Genomic DNA, 18,755 nt, shown 5'->3' on the forward strand with positions numbered 1-18,755 from the left:
CAATTTGTAGTCGAAAATAAATAATTTCCTGATGCTATCATGTAATATTGTGTCCTTCATTTCAGCTAGTTAAGACTATGAATTCACTTGGCAATGAGACTCTGATACCATTTGAATATATTGAAATGTTTTCTCAGATGTCATGTATGTTTTGTGCACACATAAATGTATTTTTTTTCATTAGTATTTCTTTTGAAATCTCCTTGATTGATATTTCAATTGTTTTGAGGTTTGGGGATTGACTTTTTTGTTTTAAATCATATTTTGAGATTCAAGAGACTGAGATACTTTTATTAAATTTTTAGGTGTTGTGTGGAGAAATGGGGTTTTGAAATGATGCCATGGTGGGAATAGGGTTATAAGAATGGAGGCAGGCTATACAGTAAGGAGAAAGATAATATATACTATTTAAGGTTTATATTAAGAAAAATCTGAACACCTGGACATTCATGCAATTATGTGGCAACAGTGCAGTGTATAAAATAAGGTGTCAGGAACTTCAATTCATGTACACATCCAACCTCACTCAAAATGAGTGACTTTGACCACGACATGACTGTTGGTGTCACACGGGCTGATTTCAGTATTTCTGAAACTGCTGACCTGGGATTTTCACACTCAAAGGTCTGTAGAATTTTTAATCAAAATGGAACCATCCACAAAAACCATCCAGTGATCATCAGTTCTTATTGACGAGAGGTCAGACCTGTTGGACGTGACAGCAAGGCTACAGAAACTCAGACAACCACTCTTTATAACAAGTGAGCAGAAAAGCATTGTCCAACCTTGAGGTAGATGGTTCAACAGCAGCATAAGAACACGACAGGTTCCACACAAGTCTGCCAAGAAAACAGAAATTTGAGGCTGGAAAAATGTAGCCTGGTCCTATGAATCTGGATTTTTGCTGAGGTTGCAGATGATACTATCAGGAACCTCGTCATGGTTTGATGTCTGAGTCTATCTGAGTATTGTTTCTGACCATCTTCGTCCCTTTATGGCCCAAGTTCATCATCGTCTAATGGCTACGTCCAACAGGACAATGCTTCATGTCACAAAGTAAAAGTCTCAAACTGGTTTCATGAACATGACAGTGAGTTCAGTGAGCTTTTAGTGATCTTCCCAGTCACCAGATGTGGAACCAGTAGAAAACCTTTGGGATGAAGTAGAACAGTAGATCGGCAGCATGAATGTTCATCTGACAAATCTATAGAAATAATGTGATGCAGTCATGTCAACATGGAGCAGGATCTCAGAGGAAAGTTCATCTCGATGAATCCATGACACAAAGAACGAAGGGTGTTTGAGAACAAAGAGAGGAACTACCCAGTATTAGTAAGGTGTTCCTAATAAAGAGCTTGGTGAGCTCTTGTCTTATAGCCAAGCATATATAGTAAAAGCACCAGAAAATGTGATCATGTCAAACTTAGCAGTCTAATTCTATACTTTGAAACCACATATATTTTCATAAAGTATCACTGCACGCATACCGCAGTTTTATCTGTACGAATATGGGTCATCTGTAATTATATCATTTTTCCAGCCACGACTCCAGAGTGCTGGAGCCACTGAGACTGAGCTTTACCTCTCCTCTGCAGTCCTGTGTTCTCATTTGCCATCTCGTCACCTCAGTTCCCCTGGTTCCCAATGTGACACACAGGGGTTGTTTGGGAAGTAACTGGAAATCTTTGCTACTTTGCTGCTATAGTTCTTTTTACTCACTGATAATTCCTTGTCTTAATTCATGCCCCCCTGCTCTGTCCCCCACCAGTGGACCATCATGCGAACCTCAGCTAGCCCAGCTGGATCTCCACTGTTGCAGTGTTATTGTAGGCACCGTAAGCTGCTGAACACCCCAGTAAAGCCCTAAAGGCCCTTTCTAGTGCTACCTAATCCACCTCATTGTGTGATGACTACCAGCTATTCAACAAGTCTTAACCTCTAGCGCCCCTAATACAATCCCCCAGTGCTCTAATGTTGGTGATCTTTTCCTCTGGGGCGTATATCGCAAGGTAAAGTAATATGGTTATTTACAAGGTGGTTTTGTCCAACTTGATGTATAGATAATTCTGCTCTGGAGGGAGGCCAATGAAGAAATGGAAACTACGCAAGCTTTTGACTGATATGGGCTTTTAAAAGATTGTTGATCTGAGTTGGCTGATAAATAATTTGAAGTAATATGGTAGCGTATCCTGAAAATGAATTTTTCAATACAAACAATGATTCATATTTTAAATGTGGAAGCTGATAGCAGCATCTTAAATGTGACTTTTCAGATGTAGTATGCAGTGTTCTCCCCAGAGCTTAATTCTTCTCAGGGGAAAAAAATCTCAAATAGTAGTTTACTGATCACTAAAATGAAATATTCTTGACTGAGAAAGCTTTGTCACAAGATATTGTCATGCTTTCGGTCTAATCATTGAAAGTTTTTCTGTTGCTGTTGTGGGACTGTGTACGGCCGCTGGGAAAGGAGTTGGATTAAGGGATGACACCAGTGGCCAGACAGCAGCGGACGCCACAGCTGGGGATAACGGGGACGTTTTTCAGGCCACACCGGGGGGTGGGGTGTGAGGTGGAGTGCTTCTTGGCAGTTTTGAACACTGAAGAAAATGTCACTATTTTCACAGACTTGAACTCGCGAGTTAATATCTAATCAGCCACTCGCACATACAGAGGTAGCGGTCAGAAATGGTCCATTCTGCACGCTCGGCTGTGAACAGGCTTTAATCCTTTTATACCCTCACACAAACACACACACAGACTCCAGCATACACACTTTCATTTTATTAAAAACACAGATTAAAAATCTACTTTGAAATGCAAGGTGCAACAAATACTGTTAAATATACTTAAACCTTTAAAACATCTACAAACATTTTTGCTTGTTAAAATCTGGGTATTATTTTTTATTTTTGGAAATCATTTCTACTATTTTGCCAACATTGCACTCACAAACGCTGTGATCTGGCAATAAAATTACACTGATACAATTGAAAAATTACATGTGTTGTAAATGTAGCATTTTTAACACATTTACCTATAGGATGTTATTTAGAGGCTAGATGAAAGTGAGGGCACCTACAATGTTGGTAATAATCCCTCATTTCACAGGAAGCCTGGTCTTGTACAACTATAGTATGTCATTCAAAGTTAAGCCAGGAAGAAAATATTTAATGGTTGTTTTACGGTTTATTTGAGCCCTGTCTGAATGCTCCTGTTTTCTTTCCTGTCAGACATCCTTTTGTGGTGTTGTTGCTTTCCAAGATCCAAGTGGTGGCTGTGGCTCAGGAGATGGAGACGATCCCCGCTTCCCCCAATCCGCATGCTGATGTTTCCTTAGGCAAAACACTTAAACTTGAAGCTGGATTTCATTTTGCGTCGCTTTATGTAAATGTAAAGCGTCCATGGGTCCCTTGAAAGGCGCCATATGAAAGTATATTAAGTTATTATTATTATTATTATGGTGCGTGATGCCTCCTTCTTCTTCTTATGGTGATTCCAGAAGTGTAGATAGTCTTTTGTCAGCAATACCTTTTGTTTAGGAGAAGACTGCACTGTGTCAGGGGCACCTGAAGCATGAGATGAAGCATAAAATGGTCTGGCAATGCGGTTGCCTCTGGCAGTGCAAGAATGGGACTGAAAATGTGCGGTAAATAGCAGTGCTGTATGAATGTGTGTGTGAATGGGTGAATGTGACTTGTACTGTAAAGTGCTTTGAGTGGTTCGATAAGATAAGAAGTAAATACAGTCCATTTACCATCAATGAACTTGGTTGGTACTGTGTTATCATTACCTCTGCCAAGGAGGTTATATTTTCACCCGCCTGTTTGTTGGTTTGTTTGTTAGCAGGATTATGCAAACAGATTTACATTAAACTTAGTGGAAAGATGGGACATGGGCCAAGAGAGAACCCAAAAAATGTTTGCAGGGATCCAGTACTTCTTAATCACTCTCTTTACCATTGCATTCCTTTCACACTTTCACAGATATCTCATGGAATAATGCATGAATCTTGATGAGAATATCAGGTAGATGTAGGTGATTGATATCTACGAGTGTGTGCAATTTGGTGAGGATCCAAATACGAATCTAGTTCTAGCGGATTTAAATGTGGTTTCATAAGGGGACTGTTGGGCCTTGGCAGAGGTATGCGCTGTCAGTGCCATTCTTGTTACTGTTACTATCTTAACTGATGATCATGTATGAGCTACACTAGCATTCAGACAGAAGCTACATTTTTATAATGATGATGATGCTATAAACCATGGGTTTGTCTCTACTTGCAGTGATAACAGATCAGCTCATGGTGGAAATGATATTTTAATCCAGAGCCATGATCACTCCCCCTCCCCCGCACACAAATAATCCCCCACACAATTCAAATTATTCTTTAACAATAAAGGATAAAACACAAATTTAAAGAACACGTTGATAATTAGGTTCACTGTGCTAGGCAAATAATGTCAATTGGTTGTCTTTCTCAACAGGAACTCATGGTAGAAAACAGCATGATTAAAACTGGTTGGTGATGGGCTGGGCTCGGTGGGAAATAAAAGTTGCTTCTGATAGGCCATAATTTTTTTTTGTATTCCCAAAGCTGTTCAACTATAGTGTTGGTATGTTATAACTTAAGATACAGAGGTCAACTGAATAACACATGTAAAATACCATTAATACCTGGACTTACAGATGTTTTACACATGAAAGCATTTCAGCATCACTATGTGAGACCTTGCTTTGCACAATCCTTAGAAAGCTGTCCAGTTGGATGACTCAGTCCACATTAGTGGGAAAGCTCATTAACATCTACCGGAGATCATCCTGATGGACTGTGAAAAGCCCAGCTTAACACACCCTGCTGTGTAAAGGCCAACGCACATAAATGCAGCTGGCAATGCACGCAAACACACATAAACACACACACACTCACACAAACACACACACAACCATATACAATATCTCAGAAATCAACACGATGGATGTGGAAACATCCTTCAGTGTATCATTGCTCAAATGCTTGGGATCAAGCTGAATGTACGTATCCATTCACATTTGGCAGTTACCAGGAAACAAATTGGCAAGAGCCCACCGGTGTTAAGGTCAATGCTGCAGTCCTGAATTCAAAAACACCTTGACTGATGATCAAACAGTCCACTTCTTTTCTGAGTAATTACAGAGGCAAAGAAATGCTAACAGCACCTGAAACACCTCACTAACAGTGTGAAGGCGTTACACTGGTAAGTCCACTGAGAATGCATGGCAGCCTCGTGCTTGACCTCTATAAGGTAAATAACAGCCAGCAGCTAGTTCCATGAATCACAACACTCAACAGGTTGTGTGATTAAGGAACAAATGAAAAGGAATGTAAGTGATTCATGGGGCTAATTCAGGTCTTTGAGCGGGGACTTTCTCTTCGTCATCTCTCACCATATATTGCATTGTAAGCTACACCAGGTCCATATACATAACAAGCCAAAACATTCCCAGTGGCAACTCATTAGAGTGGGTTATAAAGGGTGCCAACAACAGGCTGGGACGCTTCTGACACTCTACTTAGGCCGCTTTGAATTAGGCCTCTAATGAAAACCTACTGGTGACCCAGGCTGTGACTGGCCAATAACCCAGAGCAGACTGGCAGCTGCCTCATTGGACACTATGAAACTGCTTTTATAAGGCAATTGCTGGTCCCAGACATGAGCCAAAAGAAAACAACAACAGACCGATCTGTTAAATGAATGACAAACAAAAAAGGCATGGAAAATAATGTTGTATTGAGTATTTTTAAGCTGAATTTGTAATAGATTTAACAAACACATCAAACTACAGGAAATTCAATTAAATTCAATAAAACAACCTGGGGCACCTCCTGAAGGCACATGCACAGTACAGTATAAGCACTGTTAAAGGGAAACTACAATTTATTACAATTTGGGTTCTGAGCGAACAAGTAAATGAAAAACCTGAACAAATTAACTAAGTAACATAACAAAATACAAAGGCTTCATTTTGAGTGAAATCCTGGGTGATTCTCAAAGCCAACGTCTATATCTTTGTAACGGTCAGTAAATGACTCCTAGATTTCTATCCCTGGGTTAAAACCTTGACATTATGCTACACTTCTGCACAGATATTTTGTGTGCCAGGATTCTAACCATCACAGTACAATGAATATTCGAAACATATTAATCTTAAGGAGTGGTGTCATACAGGAACATATTAATCTTCAGAAGTGGTGTCAGATAAACTCTATTCTAGCTGATAGTTGTTTCTATTTTATTTTGTATCTTTTCTACCTCCTTGCATGTACTGTACTAGATCATTTGTTTGGTTGATTTATATGTTTCCTGCTGTAACCCTACATATGCCATCCATCCATCCATCGTCTACCGATTAATCCACTTAAGGGTCGTGGGGGGGCTGGAGCCAATCCCAGCTGACATTGGGCAAGAGGCGGGGTACAACCTGGACAGGTCGCCAGCCTATCGCAGGGCCACATACACAGACTGACAACCATTCACTGTCACATTCACTCCTACGGTCAATTTAGAGTCTTCAATTTACCTAACCCCATTCCGGAGGAAGCCGGAGAACCCGGAGTGAACCCACGCATACACGGGGAGAACATGCAAACTCCACACAGAAAGGCCCTGGTTGGTTTGAACTGGAACCTTCTTGCTGTGAGGTGACAGCACTAACCACTACACCATTTGGGCTTAATACATTTCTCTGTCTTCATAAGATTCACACCAAGTCCTCCAATTACAACAACAGTGTTGTTCGCTCATAAACTCTAGGATGAAACATTTACTGATCTGACCCTGTTATCATTTGTCTGTCTTTAAAAACATTTCTATTCACTGTTTAAAAAATGCAATCAGTTAAATGACGTGACAATGCGTTGATTAAGGTTTGTTAGCAACTTCTAGGTTGTTGTGTACATCAGTGTTTAGGTTTGGTGATGGTTTGGGTTAAAATTTGAAATTCAGTTTCTGGAAACGACTTCATGATTAAAATGACTAATCTGTGAAGGTGAGGGACCTTCCTTGTCATGGTTTCAAAAAAAGCTCCTTGGTTAAACGATCAGGGTCATGCCTAAAACAAAAACATCATTGACTTGGCAGTTGGAAACAGGAAGCAAACAGTGGTCTGCCTTGTTGAAGTCTGACATTTGGTTGACCCATCCATCCAATCCAACCTACGATGGATACTTTCTTTGTGTAATTTAACACTCTATAATAATGTCACCTGGTTTCATCACTTAAATGGGGTAGGTTTGACACCAAATGAAACCTTGGATACCACTAAAATCAGAAGCACCGAAAGTCTGTTAATTTGTTTTCATATAGAATACCATCATATGTTACATCAATTCTACCTAAGGCCTAGCATGTGACATCCCATAATGGTCTTCCATAGAAATTGGGTAAGGCTTAATGTTGGAAATAATACAGAGCATCCACTTTTGTTATTTTATGGAAAAATCAAAAGGCACATTTGAGTGCGTCTTATGACACGTGAACAATATGAGGACAGGAGAAATTTTGCCCCATGAAGGACTTTGATGCTCCTTCCTCATCACACAGTCTAACCTGCCTGTGCACATCAGGCCAAATACCTTTCAGCTGGGCATCTTTTCTGATGATCGATGATAATTGATATTGCTGAATTGGTAACACAATTAAATTTATGTAATACACACTAGACACTGAAATGATTCACAGGCTGTAACTGCTGTTTAAACCTTTTCCTAAAACTACATTAAACTAAACATTAAACTAGTCAGAAAACATTAAATAGCCGGACAACAACATTAGGTGACACATAGAGAACCACATTGGTGGGTCTCTGTCTTAAATACTCCCACACTTTATGACTCATGCTTGGACCCCTGGATGTACTGTTATGGAACATGCGCATCCTTCTTTTGGATGCACAATTGTCCTGATGGATGACGTCAATTACGTTGATGAGTCCTAGCCCCTGAACAAGTGTAAAACCAAAACAGCAGCAAACAGAAAGCAAACACGTGTAGCTTGTAAGAAGATGAGCATGACTCCATTAAACTCAACACCATCTTGCATTTGTGTGCAGGTTAACCCTGAGCGACATGCAGAAAAACACACATTCAATCAACAAAGCAGCCAGCGAAAGGTCAACAGGGGAAAAGTTCAGCTAGTGAGTGTCAAAGAGCTCCTTGATATAGCTTGTGGAAGAGAAGCTGGATACAAAGGGCAACTTCCATTACATTATGGATTTCCTTTATATACAGTAGAAAAGCTGGAACAAATCTATCATTCTGCTGTTTGAACAAACAGCAAGCTAGTTGTAGGGTAGAAAAAGGTCAGCTTTCGACCTGAGGTTTGACCTCTGACAAATATGATTTCTTTTATCTGCTTTCACGAGAAGCACTTACACTTTCTTTGAACAGGTTATATACAGTTCAGAAAAGCAGGAAATGGAAGATTTACATTGAATGTGAGCAACCGGCAAGGATATGCACAAAGATATGGACAGTTGCCAACCCAAAACAATTTGCCTTAAAACAAATCACAGTGAGTGTTGCCATCAAGAAACTAACCAATTCTGATATTGTGACATATCCACTTACGGTCATGGGCAGAAGACAGAATGTCTATGTATAAGGGCTATTATTCTTTATTGATACGGGTTCATACTGATATGTAATCATGAACAGGTGATACGGTTCACAAAAAATAGGCCATACACTCAATCATCAACACCCATGACCCCTAAATACCAGATATTTTACTGGTTTATTTACTTTACCCGCACTAATATACAGTAAACTATATGCAAGATGAACATTTTGGCATATTTCCAGAAAAAGACACATTGGGTTACTCTAGAATAAAAGATACCAATTTTCTTGATAAACTCTGACACTTGAACAGTCACAGTGCATAGACGAGCTACAATGTTATGAACCGCATTCATCAGTTGATTACCAAATGAAGGGAATCATCTTAAATTGCAGACTGTAATCCACTTCATCAACCAATCCACAGGCTTCTCTCAGTTTTAAACTTCCTTTTAACCTGTTAACAGACAAACAGCACATATCCAAACCCCCCAGAGGCTTGAAATAGCTACCGATGTGAAAGGAAGCTCCTGCTATCTCGTGTAACCTTCCTCTCAAAGTCAGCTTGTTTATTGTGCTCATCACTAGTATAATTTCGGCTCAATTCCTAATTACCGAATTAGACATCCTTGTATTGCACTTGTTTGTATTTTGAATGAGGGGGAGTGGAAAAGAGAGACAACATTATCTCTATAGCATCAACATTAAGCACATGCTTTTCATACATCAGCTCTAATCTTTTTTATGTGGAATAATCACACGAGGCTTTCATGTGGCTGCACAGATCCCCAATGTCTTAGTCTGAACCAGTCTGGATTTGAGTACAAACACACAGAACATGATATCATGATATAACTTTAATTCTCTGGCCGTTGCTGATTTGACTAACATACTTTCTTTATCATGAAATTGATGCTCCCCCTCTTCCTCTTCCGAAAGAGAAGATATGACTGTTAAATCAAAAAGCCTCAAAGAGTGTCATCCTGTAAAATGTGCTAATGTGTTCAAGCTGTCTCATTCTACACCACACACATGAGGTAAAACCAGTTCGAATTAAGCAGGGCTGTTGCATTTAGAAAAACTGTGTTGGTGTCTCATAAAGATCTGAATCTTTGAGAATAGGCTGCCACTTGGATTGCTTTCTTTTCTAGAATAATCATAATCATTTTTTCACTGACGTAAACACTCTCGGAGGGAGAACCGAGATGTGGTTGAGTGATGAAGGCACATGGCTTGTGACATGCCCACTTTCATTTCGACAAGTGTCAGCTAATGCACACATTAAAATGTAATGTCAGTTGTGCAGGCAGCTAAAATTGTCCAAAATTATGACTCTGGTCTGTTCTGATGTGAACAAGAAATAAAGATGAAGTAATCATTATGACTTTATGGTCAATATTAATGGAAGGATAATGGTAGTTGGGAAACCGTGCTTGGGAAGTGCTAAAAACAGAGAAGAAATAAAGTGTTTAGAATATATGAAAGATGGAAATGTGTGGTAATGTTTCGTCATACAGCACAACTGCAAAGGAGGACACTTTATTGTCACTTTCAAATCACTTGGGATTTGTTTTGGGATTATTGTCTTTATTTTATATTTTTTGTGTGTTTTTATTGAATATATGAAAAGAATCACCATCACAACTAATGGATTATTTAGTGACCAAATGACTGCATTTGTATACGATTTTTCTAGTTTAAATAACCACGGAGAGCACAATATGGGTCACATTCACCCATTCATACAGCTCTGATATATATTTCTATTTCTATTCTATATATAAATCCAAATTGAGTGTTTTGTCTGAGGACATTTCAACATGCAACATCAACGAGCTGGGGATTGAACCTTTAGATTAGGGGACGACCAGAGCTACCTGTTTAGCTTCAGCTGCTCACTGCTGAGCTGCATTCATTAACTGGAATATCTGACTTCCAAAACACTTAACCGCTTCATTTTACTGCTTATTGGTTGTTGTTTTTTTAAACTTATTTCTTTTTTTACTGGGGATAGCTAACATGGTGAGGGGGAACAGTACAGCGTGAGGATTTCAATAATGTGCAGAAAGTGCTCTGGGGTCAAGTGTGATGTGGAGACTCTGCTGGGATAATTTATGGACATGGTAAATACACATTCATACACTGCCAAAAGAGCTGCCAGAGGCAATTTAGGGTAAGTGTCTTGCTAAAGGACACATAGGCATGTGGACTGGCGGAAGCTGGGATAAAAGGTTGGTGGACGAACGACTCTACCTCCTGAGCCACAGCTGCCCAATATCAGTGATGTGTTAACTGTTACTGTCTTGGTTTTGCACATCAGCACTTCTATTGAAGTGCTGATGCGGTCAGCTGTGTAGAGGAAGGAAATGTGGACGCAACCCCAGGGTGCTACGGTGTTGATGATGATGATGGCTAATGATGTGACTGTGCCTATTCTAACAGCCTCTGGTCTATCGTTGAGGATGTTGTGGACCCAGTGGTTGAAGAGAGGAGGGATGGAGTGCAGAGCGGCTGGTTGGTACTGCAGTGGTGGAGTTTTGTGTGATGGGTTTCTCGGGCACTTGTATGACTGGTATGACTCAGCCACATGGACCAGCCTTTTGGTGAAATGTTGGAAGGATTAAAAAGATAAGGGACTTCTGCTTCTATCATATTCCCTTAATTATCGCTCAATTGTTAGAAGGAAGACTTATATGAATTCATATTCTGAATATACTGTAAATACACACCACGTCTTAGACACAACATTAAAACTGGTAACTGGGTTAATGTTGTGGCTGACTATTGTGTGTACATATTCATGCACGCAGACGAGTCCGTGATAGGACATTCTGTTGACAGGAAGTTCCAGAGCTGAGGAAAGCTGGCCTGGCTCATCTCCACTATGTATCCAATCATTTATTCATGCCACCATATTTTATTGAAACTCACACACACCTGGATGCAGGGTCATGTCAGGAGAGATTTTGTGTGCCTAATATATATGAACATACAAAGAGTCATTGTGACAGGGTGTGAGTAGAATGTGTGTATACATGTTTGTTGAGTGTATGCACTGCCCTGTTAGAGGTGTGACTGACACACGTGTGAATACAAACCTGCCTACACTGAATGTGTGGCTGCAGTTTGTCGCTATCTCACATAATTATACTGTACTTGCTACTGTATGTGCAGTTTATCTCTGATATGATGTGTCACAGTTTGCTGGATTACATCGTCACTGTAAAAACTGATTGACTAAACCACTATATAAAAATCTGTTTTCCCCAGAAATGCTTTCTTGGAGAGTTATTCAAGCATGTTTTTTTCCTGCGAAAACATAACATCTCGTAACAAAGACAAAAAGTAGCCCTCTGTAACAAACAATCCTAGTTGCTCAAGGGATACAAATAATTACATAGCTGGGATATTTTTACCTGACAACAGTTCAATTTTCGAAAAAGGTGTGGGAGAAAGGGCTTAACATGCTGTTTTGCGAGGTCTGACACTGAGGTTTTACTTACACTTCTTTCTGGAGGAAAAGGAATGGGTTAGGATATATGATCTTTTATTATTCAGTCTCAGTACAGAATGCTTAAAGAGAACTTGCAGGGGTAGATTGACTATAGGACTGCTACAATTTCCAATGCAAGCACCACAAGTATAATGCTATTTAGCTTGCACTGACAAATTAATAGACCAAGATATGGTATTTGGCGTCTGCTTAAAGAGAATTTACAGGGGTAGATTGACTAAAGGACTGCTACAATTTCCAATGCAAGCAGCACAAGTATAATGCTATTTAGGTTGCACTGACAAATTAATAGACCAAGATATGGTATTTGGCATCTGCTTGAAACCAAAAATCCGAAGTCTGTGTAAAAAGTGCAACTGCTGACTCAGCCAGGTGTAAGGTATTAGAAAATGACTTGTGTGTGTTTAAGAGCCGGCCTGAGTTATAGACTGGCTCGTGTAACTCTGGGGTCAGACATGAACTCCTGTATCATTTTCACATTTTAAATCTGCTGGTTAGTATCGCACTTGTGCAAAAACTTGTAATTTCAGAGGAAATAGGATGAAATACTTGTGGCTTGGCACAACAAGCTAAGAACTACAATGCCATCAAATAACATGATATTTCCAGTGCCGACACAATACAGTGTGCAATGTACTCCATGTGTGTTTTTGTATCTTAACATTACATAGTCATGACTCCAAACAACTCATGTATCGTGTGATGGAAGTCACTCGTGTCAGCTGATGTGACAGTTTGGACAAAATGGCCTGGATACAGTTTGAGTGACAGGTCACAGATCATGACGAGCTCATTGCTAAAATCAGCAGAGTTACAGAAGCAGCATAGACAACAAGTGTTTTGCTGGGCGCAGCCACCGCCGCTGGGGGTGAAGCAGATTGGGTGAAGTGGCTCGCCCTCAGCCACGAGTCCATTTTTAAAACTCTGCACAAAGTGCGTCTCTTCAGCCCTCTTGTTGTCTCACCGATCCAAAACAGAACCGGGAGCTGGGCTTTAAAAAGTGCCTCCCACCACTCTCACCATCTTCCTCTTTCTCTTTCTCGCCCTAATTCTCCCTCACTCTGTTCTCGCTAGTCCTCCTTTTCTGTTAGCCCTTACAGCCTTGTGTGTGTGTGTGTGCATGTGTGCGTGTGCGCGCGTCTCCCTTGAGCGAGCTGTTAAGTGCAGTCTCCAAAAAAACTCCACAAAAGCCCATTTGCAGTCAGCTAGAGCTCCACACACAACATACACACAAGTACAGAGTGACACTAATATGCACAGACACATTTTCATTCACACACTGACATCCTCACACATGTAAACACACACAAAAAACACACACACACACACACACACACACACACACACACACACACACACACACACACACACACACACCCTTACACTTGCACACATGCATACTTTTCACACTTCCCTCTGGGCAAACGAGGCAGAGTGGCAGAAGCGAGGCTGGGATAAATGATACAATGATATCCAGGCCTGACTTGTCAGTGGAGTTGAGAGAGAGGATGAGGAGGAGGAGGAGGATGTAGAGGAGGCGGGGCGAGCACTGGCAGCTCTGAATTCAGGAATTATTCTTCATCATCTCACACTGTCGCCGCAGATTATGCTCAAACTCTCAACTGTGGAGAGGAAGAGAGAGAGAGAGAGAGAGAGAGAGAGAGAGAGAGAGAGAGAGGTAGAGAGAGAGGTAGAGAGAGAGGTGGCGGGGTTGACGGGGGGTGGGGGTGGTGGTGGCTGAATGGCAGATATAATGACCACACTCTGCTTCCTCACTCTCCATCCCTTCTCTCAGCACCACAGCACTGTACACCCTGGCCTCAGCCAGCCTCACATTCCCTTTTCTGTTCTTTCACTTGGTCCCTAATGTCTTCTTTCCCCCTCTCTTCCTCCCTGCGTTTTTTCTCTGTGTCTGTCACGGCACTGCTGAGTAGCTTTCAGGGAGAGAGTGCACTCATTTGATCTCTCTCTCTCTCTCTCTCCTCTCTCTTTGGTTAAAGCGAGGGGACAACATGGCCCTTTGGGCATTTCACAAAATGATTAACTAATAGTTTTGAGTTAGTCAAGTATCGCAGTGGTGTATGTGTGTGTGTGTGTGTGTGTGTGTGTGTGTGTGTGTGTGTGTGTACGGTCAATTGCGTGAGTACTTCAGTCTGTACATTAGTCCAGCTATTGAGATCATAGCCAGAGTTGTGCTACAGACTATATACTTACAGCTGTTGACATATGGAATTTGCAAAAAAGCCGTAAGCTAAAGATTGGCCATATTTATGTCAATTGAAATGTAAAAGACGTCAATGGATGGGTGGGCTCAAATTTTGAGGAGACATGTTTGATTCATTATTCATCCAGCTAGCTGTCTGAGAGGACTTGGAATTAGACTGGTGTGTTGAAAACCATTACATTGAGTTCACTCGAGGAAACCAAAAGCAGACACACATTCAACTCTCCAATGTCTTTTCCGTGTCTTCCGCTGGCCAGTATTTCACTCTTTGTTAATTTATGTCTACCAGTCACTGTTTGACCACTGCAGGTCATTAACCTAATGATGAAGCTGCAGTCAAGTTTATATAAATCCTTTGTAAGTGTGTCTGTGTGGGAGAGTTTCAATCCACATCAAACAAACTACTTTATATCACATCTCACGCAAACAAAGTGCACGAGAGTTTTCTTGTCTTGCTCAATGATAATAAAGGCTAATCAGTTTAATTAACTATAACTTTACTATAACTTGGATCAATTAGAAACATAATCAATGACTCACTGAATTTGTCTGATTAAAATAATGAGAATCATATGCAATGTCAACCAGACCAAACCTTTTGGGATTTCTTCACCACCTCCTAAACATCAAATTAGACTGCTGTTCAAGAAGTAAAACAATGAACAATGTACGAACAATGAGACACTTTGTGACGGATAATATGGATAATTCCATGCTCACAAGAATTCTATGAAGGAAGTGCAAGCCATTTAAAGCAGCTGCCGTGTGTGGCAAACTTCACCTCATCTGAACACCTTTGCATACTTCTATGGTAATTCTTTCACAAGACTATTTCATCACCAAAAATGAACTTTACTCAACCCTAGCATTTCTCAACAGACAATTAATCACTGATATACCTTTTACATAATGCCATGAAACTACAATGTGACAATGTCGCTCAAGTTCAAATATTTCAACTCAAGCAAAATATTTGCGTGATGCCTTGACGTGATAGCCAGTTAAACTCCCTCCATCACTGTCATCAGACCTCCTGTCATTGTATCAGAAATGGAGTACCACTATTGTCGCTGTGTGTGGGCAGCCCAAGCTTTTTGACACAATTTACTAGTTGGACACTAGCTTTAGCCCAAGTTAGGGCAAACACTCTGTGTGGCTTTCCCATCGGTATTCCAGTCTGCCTTTTTTACATGTAACAGTTCAGGTGTGTGTGTGTATTTGTTCAGAGGAGGTTTTTGGGAGAAAGTGAAAGGGAGAACGAGCAAATATTTGCATTAAGCACAAATGTTCCAGCAACCAAACTTTGCGTGAGTAAAGAGATGCCAATTGTGTGAAGGCACCATTTTACACTATAGATACTTAACAGAGACACACACCAACATTACACCATCAAGCCAAAGTGTGACCAAATTGACATTATTCCTGTGACAGTGTTCTCAGCATGTCAACTGTCTGTGTTTTTCTCGTCAGTGAATGAAGGAGAGCAGTAAGAGTCAGCCAGTCGAACACCACAAGACGCCGGACAAGTTTACATACAAGGCTGCCATGCATGTTGCTCCTGTTGGTGTGAACGACTGTATGGTTATGGGTGAGTGTAGAACTGAAGCCAGCAGACATCTGCACTAATTGATAGAGGAGGACCTCCGAGCCTGTACACCACTTGCACCCCTCCACCCGTCCTTGTGTGTTGTTGCTCTTATGATAGGTATCAGTGTACTAAAACAAGGCTGAATAACAAAGTATGCAGTCAGTCGGCAGGATAATAGTGTGGCTTTGTGTGAATGGAGTATGTGGCCAATTTAAATACAGGACGTATTGTACAACCATTAAATCACACAGCTGTCTGAACAGGCGTGCAGTCTAGTTTTCCTGTTTACTTAATAGACCAATTAATGAGGTTTTCTATGGAATGATTTATATAATTCCAAAACTTAAAGAGGCTATTCATTTTTATATAAAAAAAAGTTTTCTTCCCGGGCAGCTTGTTTGCATGGCTTCAGGCTGTAAGACAGCTCGTGCACACGGATCAGCTGCTTTATTGTACCGTGACAAGAGAAGCATATTGACACCATTTTCAAACCAGAAAAATAGTCACATTATTTATGATTTTACTACATCTGCACCACAAAAGATATCAAACTTAACAAAAGATCACTATATCAACGGTTATATTTGACCCTGACAATGTTGTGGCTTTCTATCACTCAGCTTTGTGTTTACAGATCAAGTTGTGGCTGATTGGTATATCACAAATTGATAGATTTTGATCTATCTACTATCATCTTTGAAATTGATGCAGAGTTGCAGATTCCACCCTGATACTGCTATACTCACACTAACTATATCCAATGCCATTAATGTGGCAGCAGTGGAGTGTATAGAATCATGCAAAAAGTTAAGAGCCTCAAACATCAGAATGGGGGAAATATGTTATCTCAGTTACTCTGACTGTCACACGATTGCTGGCATGAAACGGGCTGGTTTGAGTATTTGAGTATCATACGGATTCATCTGGTTTTAGTGTTTCTGAAACAGACTCACCAACATTGGATAGTTAAAGACTTCAAAACTTAGCCTGGTCTGATGAATCTGGATTTCTCCTGAGGCTGCAGATGTTAGGCTAAGAATATGGCATCAACCGCATGATTACATGGACACAACCTGCATGCGGGGAATGCTTTCTTTCAGCAATTATTTTGTGATAATTTACTTGAAGTGTTCCTTCTTAACCTCAACCTGCCACCTAACCTTTTACTGCTGTTAGTGATCAAACGTTTCCCTGCCTGTACTGGATAACATCTAACCATGAGGTGTAAACTTCTTCCTTTTCACTGGGACAAGAGTATACAGTATACAGTATATGTAAATGTACCATAGCTACAAAGAATCTTTGACTTTGATTGGCTGGGGGGTGTACAGTATTTTCAGACAACCACAGACTCAGACAAAGTGGCGTCAGCACGGGTCTAAATCAATAGTCAAAGTTTGAAGACTATTTAGTCTTTGGATTTTCCAGCATCTTGAACAGATAGACTAATGTTCATTTCAATTAAATGTTTTGCCAACATAAAGTCTGCTTTATAAGTGTGTGTGTGTGTTCAATGAAAATATGAATAAAAACACTTCATTTTTTGCTGGTAAGTGGCCATGGCATAGCAGGGATACACCAGACAGCCTTGTGTGCTGATGAAAACAATGCACTTTGCTGCCCCTGTCCATTGGTTCGTTTATTGGTTGGTTTGCTTGTTGACTGTCAGCACGATTGCGCAAAAACTACATAACAGATTTTCTTGTTCTTGTTTCTTGTTTTTTTCTTCTTCACACTTTCACTAAATTCTACAATAATAATGTATGGATCTTGTCTGAAAAAAATATGGTATATTCAGGGAACTGATATTTATGCGTATGTGTAGTTTGTTACGAATCCAAATTAGATACTGGATCTAGCCGATTTAAATGTGTTTTCATAGAGGCGATTGGTGGGCGTTGCCAGAGGTATGCGCTCTACTGAGTGGCATTCTAGTGTCTGCATTGCCATTTGTTTATCTATCAGGAGGAAGATAACTCAAAAACTACTGAACCAATTTACAATATGCAGCTTAAACATAATATTCCATAATTATACACCTGTGACGTGCAAACCACAGCATCATCTATGTTCAATTTAGATTGGAAGAACTATGAGGCCCCTTGGGTTATGAGACACTGTATTGCTTTCACACCCCACTGTCAGTGCCTGACACTAACACAGACACACACACACCAATAGAAAGAATCATAAATAACCTAAAATTCAGAGTCTGTGTCTGTAGGTTTTTCATTGGTAAAGGCTCCTTAAGAAAATGAAGAGATTACACTTCTGTTTCTTTGGTTATGAGACTGACCTTTCCAGGGAGGTCACTCCCACAGACTCACAGTATGCTGACTAGACATTCTCTATAGTTTGTTGGTTTGTTTCATGACAAACCCCAAATCTGGACAATCAACAGCAAAATGAAAAGTAGATGAACATATTTACTGCCCACAGGGAGTAATAACTAATGTAATTTTGGTGATTTATAAATGAGTAACAGTAATGAGTAATGTATTGCATTTTTCCAGTCAGGAGCCCAACACCAGTTAGATGCATATGGTAGATTACAGGCTCTTAGAAGTTGCCAGTGGCATTAAAACAATAAAGCATTACATTTGATAGGTTATTATAACATTCATCAAACGGAAAAAGAAAACTGGGTCCAAATGGAAAAATGGCGTGCTATTAAAGTATAATGCTGTCAATTGTGATATTGATTAGTAAATGGGGCAAGGGAGATGCTGTTTCTTTAAGGCCAAGCGCTAAAACCAACATGCTTACAGATGTTCTGAAACACACACACACTGTTCAAAGTCAGAGAGGAAACCCTCAATCTGCGCATAGAGAG

General features: G+C 40.2%; 1 protein-coding gene across 4 annotated transcripts in view; it reads right to left on the reverse strand.

Moving 5' to 3' along the window:
• The window catches only part of bcas3 (BCAS3 microtubule associated cell migration factor), a 308,540-nt gene that overhangs the window by 5,086 nt on the left and 284,699 nt on the right, over positions 1 to 18,755 (reverse strand). The window contains exon 25 of one of the 4 annotated variants that reach the window (XM_035623525.1): positions 2,871 to 3,566. The exons of the other annotated variants lie outside the window; for them this stretch is intronic. Coding sequence (XP_035479418.1) covers positions 3,436 to 3,566 — 131 coding nt within the window. The 3' untranslated portion in view covers positions 2,871 to 3,435. Of the gene's footprint in view, positions 1 to 2,870; positions 3,567 to 18,755 lie in introns of those variants that run through there. 4 annotated transcript variants of the gene reach the window in all.

The sequence above is a fragment of the Scophthalmus maximus genome, chromosome 11 (assembly GCF_022379125.1).
Source record: "Scophthalmus maximus strain ysfricsl-2021 chromosome 11, ASM2237912v1, whole genome shotgun sequence".
In the NCBI taxonomy this organism is placed as follows: domain Eukaryota; kingdom Metazoa; phylum Chordata; class Actinopteri; order Pleuronectiformes; family Scophthalmidae; genus Scophthalmus; species Scophthalmus maximus.